General features: G+C 36.8%; 1 protein-coding gene across 2 annotated transcripts in view; it reads right to left on the reverse strand.

Moving 5' to 3' along the window:
- Positions 1-383: 383 nt before the first annotated feature.
- LOC131164447 (uncharacterized) overlaps positions 384-14869 on the reverse strand; it is a 53206-nt gene continuing 38720 nt past the window's right edge. Inside the window, exons 18-23 of one of the 2 annotated variants that reach the window (XM_058121631.1) lie at positions 13981-14169; positions 13574-13860; positions 9897-10104; positions 9556-9795; positions 7969-8054; positions 384-929 (exon numbers count right to left, since the gene is read on the reverse strand). In XM_058121631.1, the coding sequence (XP_057977614.1) occupies positions 770-929; positions 7969-8054; positions 9556-9795; positions 9897-10104; positions 13574-13860; positions 13981-14169 (1170 nt within the window). In that variant the 3' untranslated portion in view covers positions 384-769. The remainder of the gene's footprint in view (positions 930-7968; positions 8055-9555; positions 9796-9896; positions 10105-13573; positions 13861-13980; positions 14170-14869) is intronic. The other variant, XM_058121632.1, reaches the window with a different exon arrangement.

Below are 14869 nucleotides of genomic sequence, written 5' to 3' on the forward strand. Positions count from 1 at the left end.
AATGAAGTGTTCTGATGTAAATCCTATATATAGGCCCTTTTCTTATCAATTTTAGATAAAAGCTTTACCATTTTAACTTGTCTCTTTTGTTTACTCTTACCTTTACCTTTGTATCAAAATGTAGGAGAAAATCAAAACCTCTAAGTCCTAAACACCTTCCTTTAACATAAAAAAGCCACTTGATTTGCAATCATATTAGCATTGACAGGCTCCCCCTCAAATATAAGTAAATTTTTAGCTTTTCAATTATCGTAAATGGAAGTAGTCTACACAACCTACATAAGTCATCTTTACGCACTTTATTTTGTCCAGACCTACTTTGAGTCGCACCTTTTAGGGTCTATCATGCATATTTCATTTCTGCAAATAACACAAATGGGTCATTGGAAGAAAATATCAAGGACAATAAATTGACTTATAATGCCACTATTTGGGTAATTTGAGTACATTACATTTTCAAAAATCCTATCACGCCCATTCTTCTTGAACCCTAACAAAAACAGTACATCTTTTTGGCAGGAGTTACTTCAACAACAATCTGCAATAAATTTCTGCACTTCCCGTCTTGTCTTTTTCAAATAAACTCTCTCAATCCCAAGAAAGAAAACTGCACAACCATATAAATGCTTTTATACAAATTTGAACATATTTACAGGGAAAAGGAGCTGCTTCCGCATTCTAACAGAAGCTCTGCCCCCTTCCATCATCCTTTTGGCAGCATAAAGAAGCCATGATTTGTCGATTCCTTTAAAAGCCCCTGATTATTCTGTCATGTGCTAGGCTCATAAGCCCAGAAAGTATCCGGATCCGAAGAGAATAGGGAAAAATCCTGAACTTCCAAATTTGCTATGTGCCAATCGACAAAACGAGCTTGTATTGACTTGAATAGAAGAAGAATGGTTGGCAACAGCCACCACTTATCATCCTCCCTGTGAGCAGAAACAATTGAGAAGTTACTAGAAATAGTTAATCAAGGAATGTTCAAGTTCAAACAAAAAAAAGAGGCAACAGAGACAGCCGAAACTGTTTTTGCACTATTCAAAGTTAAGAAAATGGAAAAAAAAAAAAAATTAGTATTTATCTGGTATAACCTATCTATGGGTTGTATGACATTTTTTCGCCTCATATTTATATGGATGAATTGAAAACCAGTCCATCAAAATAGATTTGACCTGAGTGATGTTTACCATTCCATTTTGCTTTTTGAAAACAAACAAAAATTGTCAAAATTTGGCAGAATTTCTAAACATCTCAGATAAGAGCCAAATAGAAATTATTTTGCATTTTGTTCTGAACAAGAAATCCAAGGAATCCCCAGTCCATGGCTTAATCAGAGAAGGTAGAACCAGTGACTATTTCTTTCAACAATGTCACTGAAAGTCAATCACAGATGGCATGGAAACATCTTCAAGAGGTACAGGAAGATCAATGATATGTTCATGCCAAAAGAAGAGGGCTAAAAGAAACACAAAACTGCAGTTTGGTCAATTTTGAAACTAATGAGGAAGCCGTTAAGCAAAAGCCAGTTGCAATGGTGCATTGCTGCTAGGCTGTATGCTACATGTGAAGAAGATATTGGCCTCAAGAGAAGAACGAATAAAAAGGGGATGAGGTCAAACAACCAAATTTGAAGCTCACACGACAATAAAAAGATGAGCACAGGACACTGATAAAACAAACTGAGTCGCAGAAGCAAGAGGGAAAATAGATCGTGTGAGAAGTTCTAATGGGGAAGTGCAAGGGGACTACTAAAAGTCCAAGCACCTGACAAGTCAGACCCAAAGCTGGATTGGCTAAAGATATCTGCGGAGGCTCGACTCCTAAACCCCTGAGCAACAAGGGGCGGTTGTCCCTTTCATGACCCTTGAAGCAAGGTGTGAAGAAGCTCCAAACCAGACTACTTGGAGGTAGTCCTCTTAGGTTCCATTTGATTTGAAGGATTCTAAAGAATTCTTGGGAATGCAAAGGCCACGGCATCTTATTCCCAAGTTTGTTTCATGCTTAGAAAGTAACATGATGCAATCTCAGTCCCTAAGAATGAAGGAACAAAAACATAAGAATCTCATTCCCATGGGCATCCAATTTTTTGAACTAAAATTTTCCCTGGGGACAGTTGGACATCAATGCCCTCATAATATAATGTTATTAAAATAATAACATACACTATTATAATAAAAAAATATTAAATAAAGAGAGAGCAATAAAACTGAAAGTAATATTATCATTAAGTAATATTTTTTTTTTATAAAATAAAAATATATTTCATTAAAGAAAAAATAATGTACAAAATGGAGAATAACAAATCTTCCCAAGTAGAAAGAATATAAAATTTTTTTTTTTTTTTTTATGGAAAAAAAAGAAGAGATTTCATTAAAGAGGAAAGCATGTACAAAGAATAGAATAAAACATCCTCCCATTTAAAAAAGAAACTTTAAAGGATGAGATTGCAATAAAAATAAACTGCCTGCCTTCCAATCTCACTGAAGATCTGAAAAGAACCGAATACAAAATATATAAAACAACAATAAAAATAACACAGCTTGCCATTTTCATTGTAGATCTGAGGACACCGTTTAATGACAACTGGCTGCAAAAGACCAAAGCAAAGCCAAGTAATGTATCCTGTCTCAGAGCAAAGAAGACATCATTTTCATCCCCGTAAATACATGTGCATTCCATTCAAACCAAATACCCCACAAAACTACAAAAGTCCCACATGTCCATAAGGCTGAGCAATCTCCATTCATGCCAAAACCCATCAAAGAAACAGCCCACAAATCCTCAATTAATTCCAGACAAAAACCTAGTCCTCTCCAAACAATAAAACAACTCATTCCAAACCCTCCAATAGAAAGAAAAACGCAGAAAAATATGAGGGGTGGATTCTCAACAGTCAAAACATGAAGGACAAATCCAGAGATAAAGCCTTTAGAGGCCTCCTACTTTGCAATAGATTGCTAGTGATAACTTCATTAAGGACAACCAATCAATAAAAGTCTCCAATCTAGATGGGGCTTTAGCCCTCCAAATAGTACAATGAAGCGGAAAGAACAAGCCAATATGAATCAAATGCTCCAGAGAAATATCTTAAGCCCAAGACTCAAGATCCCCATATCAGTAGGATGATAACCCTACACCAACAGCAGAGAACAGAGCTCCTCCACCTCCACATTATGAAGACACGTTCAAAAATGGAAATCTTAAGAGATAATTCATCCATTCGAGATAAAAATAAATATAAAAAAAAAGAACACCATTATGCATCAAGGAAAGACGATACAAATGAGGAAAAGAAATGAGAAATGAAAAATAACCCAACCAATTATCTTCCCAAGAACAAATGCGAAAACCCTTAAACACAACAACTTTGGTGTAAGCCGCAAGAAATAACGATGAATAGATCTGTAAAATATATCTTCAAGGACTCTCTGAAGAACATCATTTTCCCAAATTAGCATCCAACTCATTTATCTCCATGAAAAACTTACTTTTAGTAGCTTTATACCCTGTTGTTAGATTTCCACTTTACCTAAAAGTTTTTAAGCTATTAGGTTGTGGGCCAACATTGAATATCAAGTTTTAACACTCCCAACAGCTCATGGAGAGACAAACAAATGATAAATATGTATTATTTTTTAAACACCACACAATAAACACACGCAACAAGACTAGAACCCAAAACCTCCTGGTAACCAGCTCTGATCCATCTGAGATTACACTTTACAAAAAACTTAAGCTATTAAGTTGTGGACCAACAATGCACAGTAAGTTTTAATAGTACCAAAGGGAGATCTCATTCATGGGAGACTATCAATTGCCATTTTTTAACCAACAAAATAACAAGACCTAGCTATATATATATATAAAATGGCTATATATATATATAAAATTAAGATACAAATCAAAGAAAAAAGACTGCAACATAGGACAGTTGACTGGCCACTTATTGGCGGTCGACTAGCCCTTTTCCCTTCTTTGGTTTGGGGCGCCATCCGATAGCGGTCAACCAACTAAGTGAAATTCAAATTGTTTAGTTGTTTTCATTTGATTGGCTAGTGGATCCAAACATGCCAAGTGTCCTATAAGTTGTTACATGTCAAGCAATGATTAGGGCAATTGGTAGTTACTGGTTGGTGGTCGTTAGTTTGAGTTTGACTCTTTGAAATTCAAATTCGAGTGTTTTCCCACCATATTTCAGTGGTCTATAAATAGACCATTTGGGAGGCCTTTTGGGCAGTTCCAAGTGGGGGAAAAGGAGAGAGAAATTGAAGAGTTTGAACATCCTTTGAAGGGGTTTGAGAGATGATTATGTTTTAAGAATTGAGAAGAGAATAACATCTTTTTCTCTTCTTGTTTGAGGGTTATCTAGGGGTGTGCACATTTGAAAGACTATCCCCACTTGATCAACAATTAAGAATTTGATACAAGGTCCACCCTATTACTTTATCCTTGTTGTCTTCAAGAGTTATTTCGAGTTTGTGCATGAATCCATACATGTAATGTAGGTTGTTATGCTGTTATTCTAGCATAAAATCATGCATTTTGTGATGAAAATGTCATCTAGGATCCATTTGGGATGAAGTTGTAGTTTACATTTGTGAAGAAATTGCATAAAGTGGCATTTTTCAAAGGAGGGACATGTAGGCGGTCGACCAGCCTATCCCAAGGCCATATTTTTTGCCATTTTCTCCATACTTCCTCTAGTTTTTGTGAATTTTATGAGTCTAAACACTCCCTAGAATGTATGGTCAAGTTTAAATGTTGATATCTTAATGTGTTTTCATGGTTTTTCCATTAAAAACCAAGATTTCATTTTAAAATAGGATTTTCAAAAAGTTTCAAGTGTTTTTCAAGTTTTTCAAACCAAAAAATTGGAGTGAACGTTCACGATGTGGCATTCAAGCATTCGCCAGATTTTCAAATTTTCAAAGCGAGGTTGTGGTTCTCCCACAAAAAATCCACACTTTTTAAAGTTTAAGTAAAACACCATTTTTCAAAATAATCACCTATGACGTAACTTGAGGGTGGAAAAATGATGTATTTTCAAACTTAAACTTGATTAAATTTTGATTTGCAGAGGATTCATTCAAAGTCAAATTTTTAAAACAAAAATGAAGATTTTTCAATCAAAATGTCAAAATTTTTCAAGTGATTTCAAGAATTGCATCAAAATATTTGCTAAAACCAAATTTGGAAATGTTTTGATGAACTGCAGATGGCTTGATTCCTCACTGGAGGATATGTAGGCATTTTACTCATGTAGACTTGGACAATAAAGGAAAAAACATAAATTCATTCCCTTCTTTTCCCTCTTACCTTTTATTTCTTTTCTTTCTTTGGGCATTAATGTGTGTCCAAATGACCTCCCAACTAATTAAATGATCACTCTATTCCTTGACCCAGACCAAAGGAAATTTCTCAAGATTCTCCAAATCTTTCTAGCTACTTGTCCAAGAATTCCAAAAATATACAAATAATAACAAGGGATAAAAAAGACAAGTCTGACAAGTGCGATAAACCCATTTAGAGAAAGTTAAGAACCCTTACATCCATCTAGATGCCTAGACAACACCACCCGATTCCAAAACCTCACAATCCTAGGATTACCATCCAAAGGAACCCCCTAAATACATTAAAGGCAACTCTAAAATACCACAAGCTGCTAAAGAAGCCATCTCCAAAGATCTATTAAAATTATAATTAATACCTGCAATCCCACTCTTGGGAAACCTATTTTTAAACCCAAAATCCTCTAAAAAAAAAATTGCAAAATATTAAACACATTCAAAAAGACTCGTCTAAAAACTGAAGACATGACACCAGCACCCCCTAATTCCCCACCCCAATCCCTCTTAAAAACCTCTTGCCACAGCCCTCTCTACTAATCAACTCAGGACATAATACAAAAACAAAAACAGAGAAAGAAAATCCCCTCATATGATTCCCATCAAAGCCCTAACCATGCCCTGAGTACACTATTTTATACATATATTTTAAAAATATTTTCTTTCCAGTTATCACTAATTAAATATTTTCATTTGTCTTTAAAAATTTTTTATAACATAAGATGATAGAACACAAATAAAATAGTACATCTACACTTGCAAATGAACTAAACCATTTGTTTGTTTACATTAATAAGCAATTTTAAGTTTAAACTTTAGTTAAAATCTAAATTTTTAAGTCTTTGGGTCCAGCAACCCAAAAACAAGTGCTAACATCAGACAGAACTCATTCAACCCTTGGAAGCCAAAAAAATTCACTTTGTTAGTTGCAGCCATCCATCAAAAATTGCCCCCTCAAATCTCAGTGTTGTTGTCTCCACCATCATCCATGCAAATGCACAAGCAAAGGAAATTGAATTGAAAGAGTAAGAAGCTGAATCCATGGGGAGACTTTTCATGCACACAGAATCTTGAAGCATTTGGACATTGTAAACTGATTCTGGTGGAAAAAGATAAGGATTTTAAAAAGAAAAAAAGGAGTGGGGTGGAGGAGTTGATCTACTGCTTCACTTGGTGGAAAAGATGTGGCTGTGCAAGGAGATATGGAAGCAGGCTCACTGAACTTCCCAGTCACGAGGGGGGAATAGAGGAAGGGCGGGTGAAGGAGATGGGGTTTGTGATCTTGCCTGAAAAATGCTAATGGAAGAAGCCCACATGAAGGGGATGTGAGCTGCTTTGGAGGGTTCTATAATTTCATAAAATGATATGTTTTTCAATTTTTGGTTGTTTTTCATCGTAAATATATATTGCCAACCAATTAGTTTTTCAACCACATGTAACTTGTTCATGAATCTTATCTAGTTCAATATTGAGAATTCCATAAAATCACATTTTCACCTGATTGTCACTGCTTGATATAAATTTTCACGTTTCAAAGAATTGAGTTAAAACTGAGTAGATATTCCTTTTCGTGCCATATGTGCTTAGACTTTACTTTTTCCCCCTTTTTCTTCCCTAAAGCTCGCCCTCGAGCCCTGGGCAGGTCAGCTGGGTCTTTCCCTGTTCGCAAGCGATTCATCCTTCTCAAACGCAGCATACAACTCCCCGTGTTAGACTCCTTCCCCCTTCCCTAAGATTGAGAGGGGCTTCAAGAACGGGCCTTTCGATGCATCTAGCTCCGCTGTTGAGGCGGGAGGGAACAAGAGATGGGGTTTGTAAAGCTAGGGTCCTGATCGAGCAACTAGTAGTCCTATCCATCCACCTCTCCAAACACAATATCTCGAGTACCTAAGATGGTGACCATTGAGCATGATCAAGTGTTAACTCACCTATGGGTGAAATCCCTAAGGCTCATTTTCCTTAGGTTACATGGTTTGTGCTTTGGCGATGAGTATTATTATTGGGTTCTATAATCTCACAAAATGATTTTTTTTTTTTTCATTTTTTTTGGTTGTTTTCATCATAAATGCATATCACCAACCAATTCGTTTTTTAGCCACACGTAACTAACAGTTCATGAATCTTATTCTTATCCAATATTGAGAATTCCATATAATCATATTTTCTCCTGAATTGCTACTGCTAGATATTTATTTTCATGTCTCAAAGAATTGAGTTATTAACTGAGTAGATATTACATTAGTTAAAGCTTTTGGCTATGAGTATCAGAGGTGAGCATGCATTCGTGTACTTTCAAACACTAAAAATCTCAAAGTTCAGGAAAAGGGTTGATATGGATCTAAAAATGAGGTGACTTAATTTTAAACAAGGTGCAAATAAGTCAAATACACCCAATCCATAGTCCTCCCTGTAGGTTTAGAAGCATAAAAAAGTTACAGAAAGCTTAGTGACCTCCCATGGCAGAAAATCAGTAAAGCTCTTAACATGGTATATATCAAATGTTTTTCACACTGCACATGTGGAAAGTTTGTGTACAGTATCTTACTGTAGCAAAAGGCCTACTTTCCAAGAGTTCCATTATTTGATCTCTAGGAAGAGTTTTTTGAGAAAAATAAAGACTCACCTTCTAGTGTTCCACATATTTTCCTTCTGAAGAGGTTGGAAGTAGGTCAATCCATATTTTAACATGCCACAGATGTAAGCAACAGCCTGCAAAATCCAAAAATTGCTCTTTAAGCAAGCAAAGATATTTGACACAACAGGATTTTAAGAATTTAAAAACCATTAGTCTCAATGACCTTAGTCTAAAACAACTCCAAATACTCCAAATTTTTTTAACATGTAAGAAGTAAGGTCATGAGGTATCAAATGACCACATGTAGGTAATCTAATCTATGTACCAGGCAGGGAGTCCTAAGGGCAGCACTTTGTGGAAGTACAATGTTCAATCTTGAAATGAAAACAATAGGTTGGTTTATAATAGCCAGAGAATATGGAAGGAAATTAGACTGTGTACATTGATGCAGTACACTCCTCTGCACGTGCAGCCCAATTGCACATGGAGAGATGATAAGAAAACAATAGAAAACACCCGTTACAGGAAATAAGATCAATTTTTCACCAACACAAGATAAATGGAACCGACGAGACTAGAACCCGGGACCTCTTGGCAACCATAACTCTGATACCATGTTAGATTACAACTTCACCTAAAAGCTAGAGCAATTAGGTTGCAGACCAACAATTTCATATCAAGCTTTAACAGGGCCTCTCTGCTATAGTGCTACTTGAAACACCAGAAATAGAACCCCCTTGACCCTTATTAGAAGCAGCTAGCTTCATGGACTAGCACCTGCCTCTATGGCTCTGTCAGCAATGTTGATATTACATACCTGTTCAAAAGATCAGACCTTTCCCTGCCATCATGCCCTGGTTCCATGACTGATCACTTAAAGTTCATCCTTCACCCTTGCATTATTCTCTGCTGCTGCCACCTGATCCTACTATTGGTGAACTAGCTTACTTCCTTCACCTTTGCCACTAGAATCAGGACAGAGATCCCTAGCCAACTCACAAAACCATTCACAAAGCAAGAGCCATCACTTTTTTGAGCCAGTTGGGATGAACACCGAAAATATCCCCCCTAGCTTCAGAAACTTCCACCTTTACTAAATGAATCGACATCAAATTCTGCACACTACCCATTCAAACGCTTTGAGCAATCCTTTGTCATCCTTGATAAATTGTAAGCAGCCACACAAAGCAGATAAAAGCAGGTTAGACCATAAGAGGGGATGGTGTTCAAGCTTGATATGCATTGTCGGCCCAGAACCTTACATCCCAAGCTTTTAGGTAAAGTGGTGGCTTAACAATGGCATGTGGAGTTCAGTCAAAAGTGACATTTGTGACTGTTAATGATTTTGAGACCATACGATTTTATTTTTATTTATATCTCAATTAATGTTGGAAGATTCTCATTTGTAGCTTCCCAGCTGCATACAAAACATATGCTACTAGAGGGAATCAGAAAGAATTTAAAGCTCCCAGCATTCAAGTTTTCTTTTTATGGGCAAATACTTTGTCTTGACAAGTGCAGAGATATGTCAATAGAAAATTTAGCTAAGCAAAGCACCCTGTCAATTTAAGTACAAAAGTATTCCAGTAAGGCAGTAATCTAAGTGAAAGACACCACCCTCTTGTCATAACTCACAATGTTTGACAGGGAAGTAGCATTCCACAGTGCATATATACGAGCAAGTGATGCTCTTCTAGGTCCTTTGCTGAATAAAGCATTCAAGCCTGCTGGGAAGGGAGAAAGCAAGGATAGAGGAAGGATAAGCAAGACAGCAAGAAAAGCCCCAAGAGAAATCCAATAGAACTGAAGGAATGTAAGGAGGGTGACAGAAAGATCTGCCAAAAGTATGACAGAAATCAGCAACAGCAGGGTATCCTGAGAAACACAGAACATCCAAATGCACAAGAATGAATGATAAACCAACAATAAAACCATTATAGAGGTGCTATATCCTATATATAATACATTCCAAATACCTGACGGCCAACGGGCCTTGTATTGTGTAGTAGGAGAGATAGTGGAAAGAGAAAGTCCCTTCTAAAATCCAGAGACTTCAAGGTAGCATCATTTATAAGACCTCCATTAATTCCTCCAGTTATCCTTTTACGAGATAATGCATGACTCACACTCAGCTGACTCTGGTGTTGTTGCCCAACGCTTTTATGTGTAACTGCAGCATTTCTCCTGAAATATGGATCAACAATAACAATATTTATTATTCTTCACTAGTAAACAATATATTGGCCTAGGGCAACCCATGTATAAAGAACTCATTAATTATTTAATCCATGGAAGTAATTATGGACACGCATTTCAGTGTAGATAAATAAAAATAAAATAAAAGGTAATATATGCTACTTCCAAAAACAACAATGTAGTTAAAATTTTGTAATTCATTATTGTCATCATCATGGCTTTAAAATCTGGACCGGACTGGCAGGTCCAACTGGGTTCTACTGGACCAATCATCACCAGGACAGTCCAGTCAAGGCCCCAAATCCAGAAACAACACAAACTGGCATAGACAGCAGACTTGGTTAGAACAGGACTAAACCAGGGTCAGAAATGGATAAAAAGGTGTGGATGATGCAGGGCTGAATCGAACCTGGGATTTCAAAATAAATTCTACTTGTGAGACACCACAATACCAAATTGACTTGGTTGTTCATGTACAAGTAAACAGTATATATACCAATAGTTAATAACCTAAATATATACACAAGCACACTGGCGCAAGCACAGACTGCCCCAAATTTGGTAGCTTATTTATTAATTTAATCACACATTTTATCTTTATCTTTGACTCCTAATAATAATAACAATAATAGATTTAAGAAAATTTTTAAAGAAGCACTAGTTTTATCTAAAATGTGTCGGTAATCATTTTTGGCTCATTGGCTAATAGGTGATTATCGCCAGCATCTTTGTAACTCAGATTAGTGTGATTTTTTTTTAATGAGAAAAAGAATTATATTAATAAAGGAGAAAGACATACAAACTAAAAGAGGAAACTAATTGTGAAAGCTTTCTTTAGCCCTTTTCCATCATAGATTCCATTAGCCTTTTCTCACCTTCCTTTTAAACCCAACCCCCCCAAAATCCAACTGAACTACATTACCTCCAGGATCAGACATCCACAGGCCCATCTTATCTAGCAGTTGCTCGGTTTCTAGGTCCTTCCCATTAATCTCCTCCCCTAGAGTATACAAAATCCCATCCATACACCCAGATAGGGATACGCCCAGACCTACCATTGGTTAAGGAGGTACATATGATAAATCAGCAAGTAAATCAGACGAATCAGAACCATAGCCTGTTCCCAAAATTTGTCCAGGATTAGGAAATTATCATGACTGAACTACACTATCGCTCTCTGATACATCACCCCATTTTTTCTTCTCCTTTCCTTTACCAGCTCCTCCCATTCCCATCTATATACCTGATGTAGGATGAGAAGTGGCTATTTGGATGTATCATTTCGACCCAATTGGGAGGTCTATGTCAAAGAATAGGGTGAACGGTTTATTGGAACCAAAACCCAAATGTGCTTAGTTATTCAGTTGTTTAAGTATGTGTGTACTGTGTAGTTGCTTGTATTAGGATTATTTATGTTGGAGGCTTGTTTGTAGTAATTGTGTATTTAAGGGGTATGTTTGGAATGTAATGTAGTTTTAGGGGTATGTGAGTAATTTCATATATTTAGAGGTCTTCTTATAAATAGTGTGTGAAAGCCATTTGTAGGCAATTATTGATCAATGTGAATTGTTAATCGGACACGAGTTCCCCCTGGTATCTTCTCTCTCCTCCCTTCCCTTGCCTTCCTCTCTTCTATTTCTTCTAATCTCTTTCATGGCTGCAGAACCTTGATGCTGCCCCTGCATCAATCCCCCTTCTTACCACTCAAAGATTCCATAATACACAAACCTCGTTTAGCATTTCTACTTATGATTTTTTTCATTTTCCTATTCCACTAGCTTGGAATCAGAACCTTTTCCCATACCCACAGCAGCCAGCTTGCCTATGGAATATGGATATAAAACTTATTACCACTAACATTTTTACACATCCTTCCCTTCCCAATCATCTCGTCTACTCTGAAGATCCTCCTCCCATTCTTCAAGATTATTAGCCAACCAACTCCCCCTCCCCCAAAAGCATCAATCTGCAGTGGCTTTTTCTGGGTCTCATAATGGCAGCATCTGCCACCCATAAATACAGAGAGACTTCAGCCAGCCTTCCAACTCACCATTAACCCTGTCACTAATCATAATTGCAAAGATGAAGTGCTCATATTCTACTTCCTTGATTGGATGCCTACAGAAATTGTCCCTGACCCCTGCGCTGTATCCTTGTTCTCCTTAGTAACCCTACTCACATGGCCAGCACTCTTCTTTAAAAAACTAGAGTATTGGGCCTCATTAGGGTGCCCAGCAATTTCTGGCTCCTTCCTTTAAAGCCCAAAAAAGGGCCTTCACTTTATTATCTTCCAGGCCGATCCTCCCTTCAGACTTATTCTGGGGCCTGCCACAAAATGGGTCAAAAGGATCCTGTCTTTAATTCAAAATCCATTGTTCATGAGCTTGGGCCTGATGATAACCTGAGGCGTTTAGAAATTTGGCCTGCTTGCAACTTTAAGACATTTTGAGCTTTGGCCTGTTCACTTGGCCAGATTGAAACCTCAGAATAGCGTCATATTATTATTTTCATAAATATATAATCATGCTGGCATCACATACTCAGCCACCTATTTGAACCCATGGTCCGATCAAACCAACAGATCCATTGTCTTTTTGAGTTGGACATTAGTCTGGGTTTTAAAACTAGTCAGCATCATCGTAATGTTAATTCTGAACTGTCCCACCAAGTTGTCTTTATGTCTATAGAATTAGAAAAATGTGTGCTACAATTTCAGCATTGGTACATGTAAGGTCACTGCAAATTTAATCTCCCAATGGATAAAAGATAATTTTTAGAATAATTTATGGATAAACATGTTATTAGTAAAGTTATTCTCCAAACTGCAAATTCACTTCTTCACTATGGTCATACAATGGAAGAAATAATCCAACGGTTTTTCTCACCAGAAATTCTGAAAGTAGAGGCTCAAAATGTGTTAACAGTAAAGCAACCACTTTGACCTCAATCTTAAGCTATTAGGTTGTTGGTCAACAACATATATCAAGCCTTAATCCCCTGCACATGCAGCCAGTTGCACGTGAAGAGATAAACAAACAATAAACAACTTCCATTACAGGGAATGAGAGCATTTTAACAAACAAACAATAAACACAGGCAACACGGCTAGAACCCAGGACATCCTGGCAACAATAGCTCCGATACCATCTTAAGATTACCACTTCACCTAAAAGCTTAAGCTATTAGGTTATGAGTCAACAATGTATATCAAGCTTTAACAAAAAGTATGCTAGATTATGCTATGATGCCATAGCAAAAGGAAAATTTTCATATCTTCATCAAAATCATATGACAGATGTGAAAAGCTAAGTCTACTGTACACTGCAAGCATCATACACCGGATCAAAACAATGACAATGTATGCCAATTACATGCCTCTTAGAATACACAAAAAGTTGCTGCATGATTTACATTACCTTAGTTTAATAAATGACATTGACAAATTAATTAAATTTACCTTGCACATTCATCATCTCTTCTATCCAGCAATTCAGGCTGGTGCACATTTGGAAGAAAATAATCACCAACAGCTACCAAGATACCAAGTTGATAGTAACCAGAAGCCGTGGCCTGGAACCATCCAAGCTCAATTTTCACCCCATGGAACTCCAGCTGGGGATTACCATGACTACCAAGCCAATCAATAATGGGGATGAGTGCAGAACGGATAGACCCATGCCTCACTGTTCGTAATTGAGCATTTAAACCAGCCACAAAACGATTCCAGACAGTTGGGGGTACATGCTAGATAAATGACAAACTTTAATGTCCGAAATGAATACAAAAATGAATATTTATTCTTGAAAACAAACGTGAAATAAATGATAATAAAATTCATTAAACAACCAGCAACAGCAAAAATACCTGGCCAAGAAGACTTGTCAACAATGTGTCACTGTGAAGATTGTAAGGTGACATATAGCTTCCATCCCCACCAAAAATTATACACATGGGAAATCTCTTCTGGATAATGGATGCCATGTCTAAACGTTTTTCATCTCCACCAAGGAAGAAATCAATGTAAGCAACCATCAAATCTGGCGTTGCTCCAACCTACATTAAGTGCCATTCATTTCAACAATGAAATATAATTCTTTTGATGCAAGTACTAAAAAACAGTCTTGAAATGATACTAGTGTCACATCCTAAACATCTTACAGTACTTTATATTGTTTTTTGATAAACAAAGAATTATACTAGAGAAAGAAAAGAGTACAACAAAGGAAAAAAAAAAAACAGGGAAAACAAGATATCCACCCATTACTAGAGGAAAACAGCTAAGCAATAAAGGAAATAACTGCAAGATAATTCTAGTAAAATAACACCAACCAATCCCACACTAGTTCTTCGAGTTATACATGATGAAAGAATCCATTTTCTGAACACCAAAGGGATGTAAGGAACAACACTCTGCACCAAAGTATGATAACAGAAGCGGCCATCCCTTTCAAAATTCTAGCATTTATTTCCTACTAAATACACCAATAGCCAAAACAGAGCAACACCTCAAAGCTTTCCTCTCTTTGCTCTTGCCAAACCCACTAACATAATAGTACAGAACTTCTATGAAGAAGAGGGGCACACCCAATTTTTGCCAAAAATAATAAACAAGTTATTCCAAAGAATCCATGTGAAAGGACATGTAAAAACAAGAGTGAGCAATTCTCCCAACTCATAAACTAAGGATACAATCATCAGGCAACATGGTCTTGTTAGGTCTTCACTCCTAAAGCAAGTCATCAGTATTGATTTT

This window comes from Malania oleifera, chromosome 9 (assembly GCF_029873635.1).
Source record: "Malania oleifera isolate guangnan ecotype guangnan chromosome 9, ASM2987363v1, whole genome shotgun sequence".
NCBI classification, from domain to species: domain Eukaryota; kingdom Viridiplantae; phylum Streptophyta; class Magnoliopsida; order Santalales; family Ximeniaceae; genus Malania; species Malania oleifera.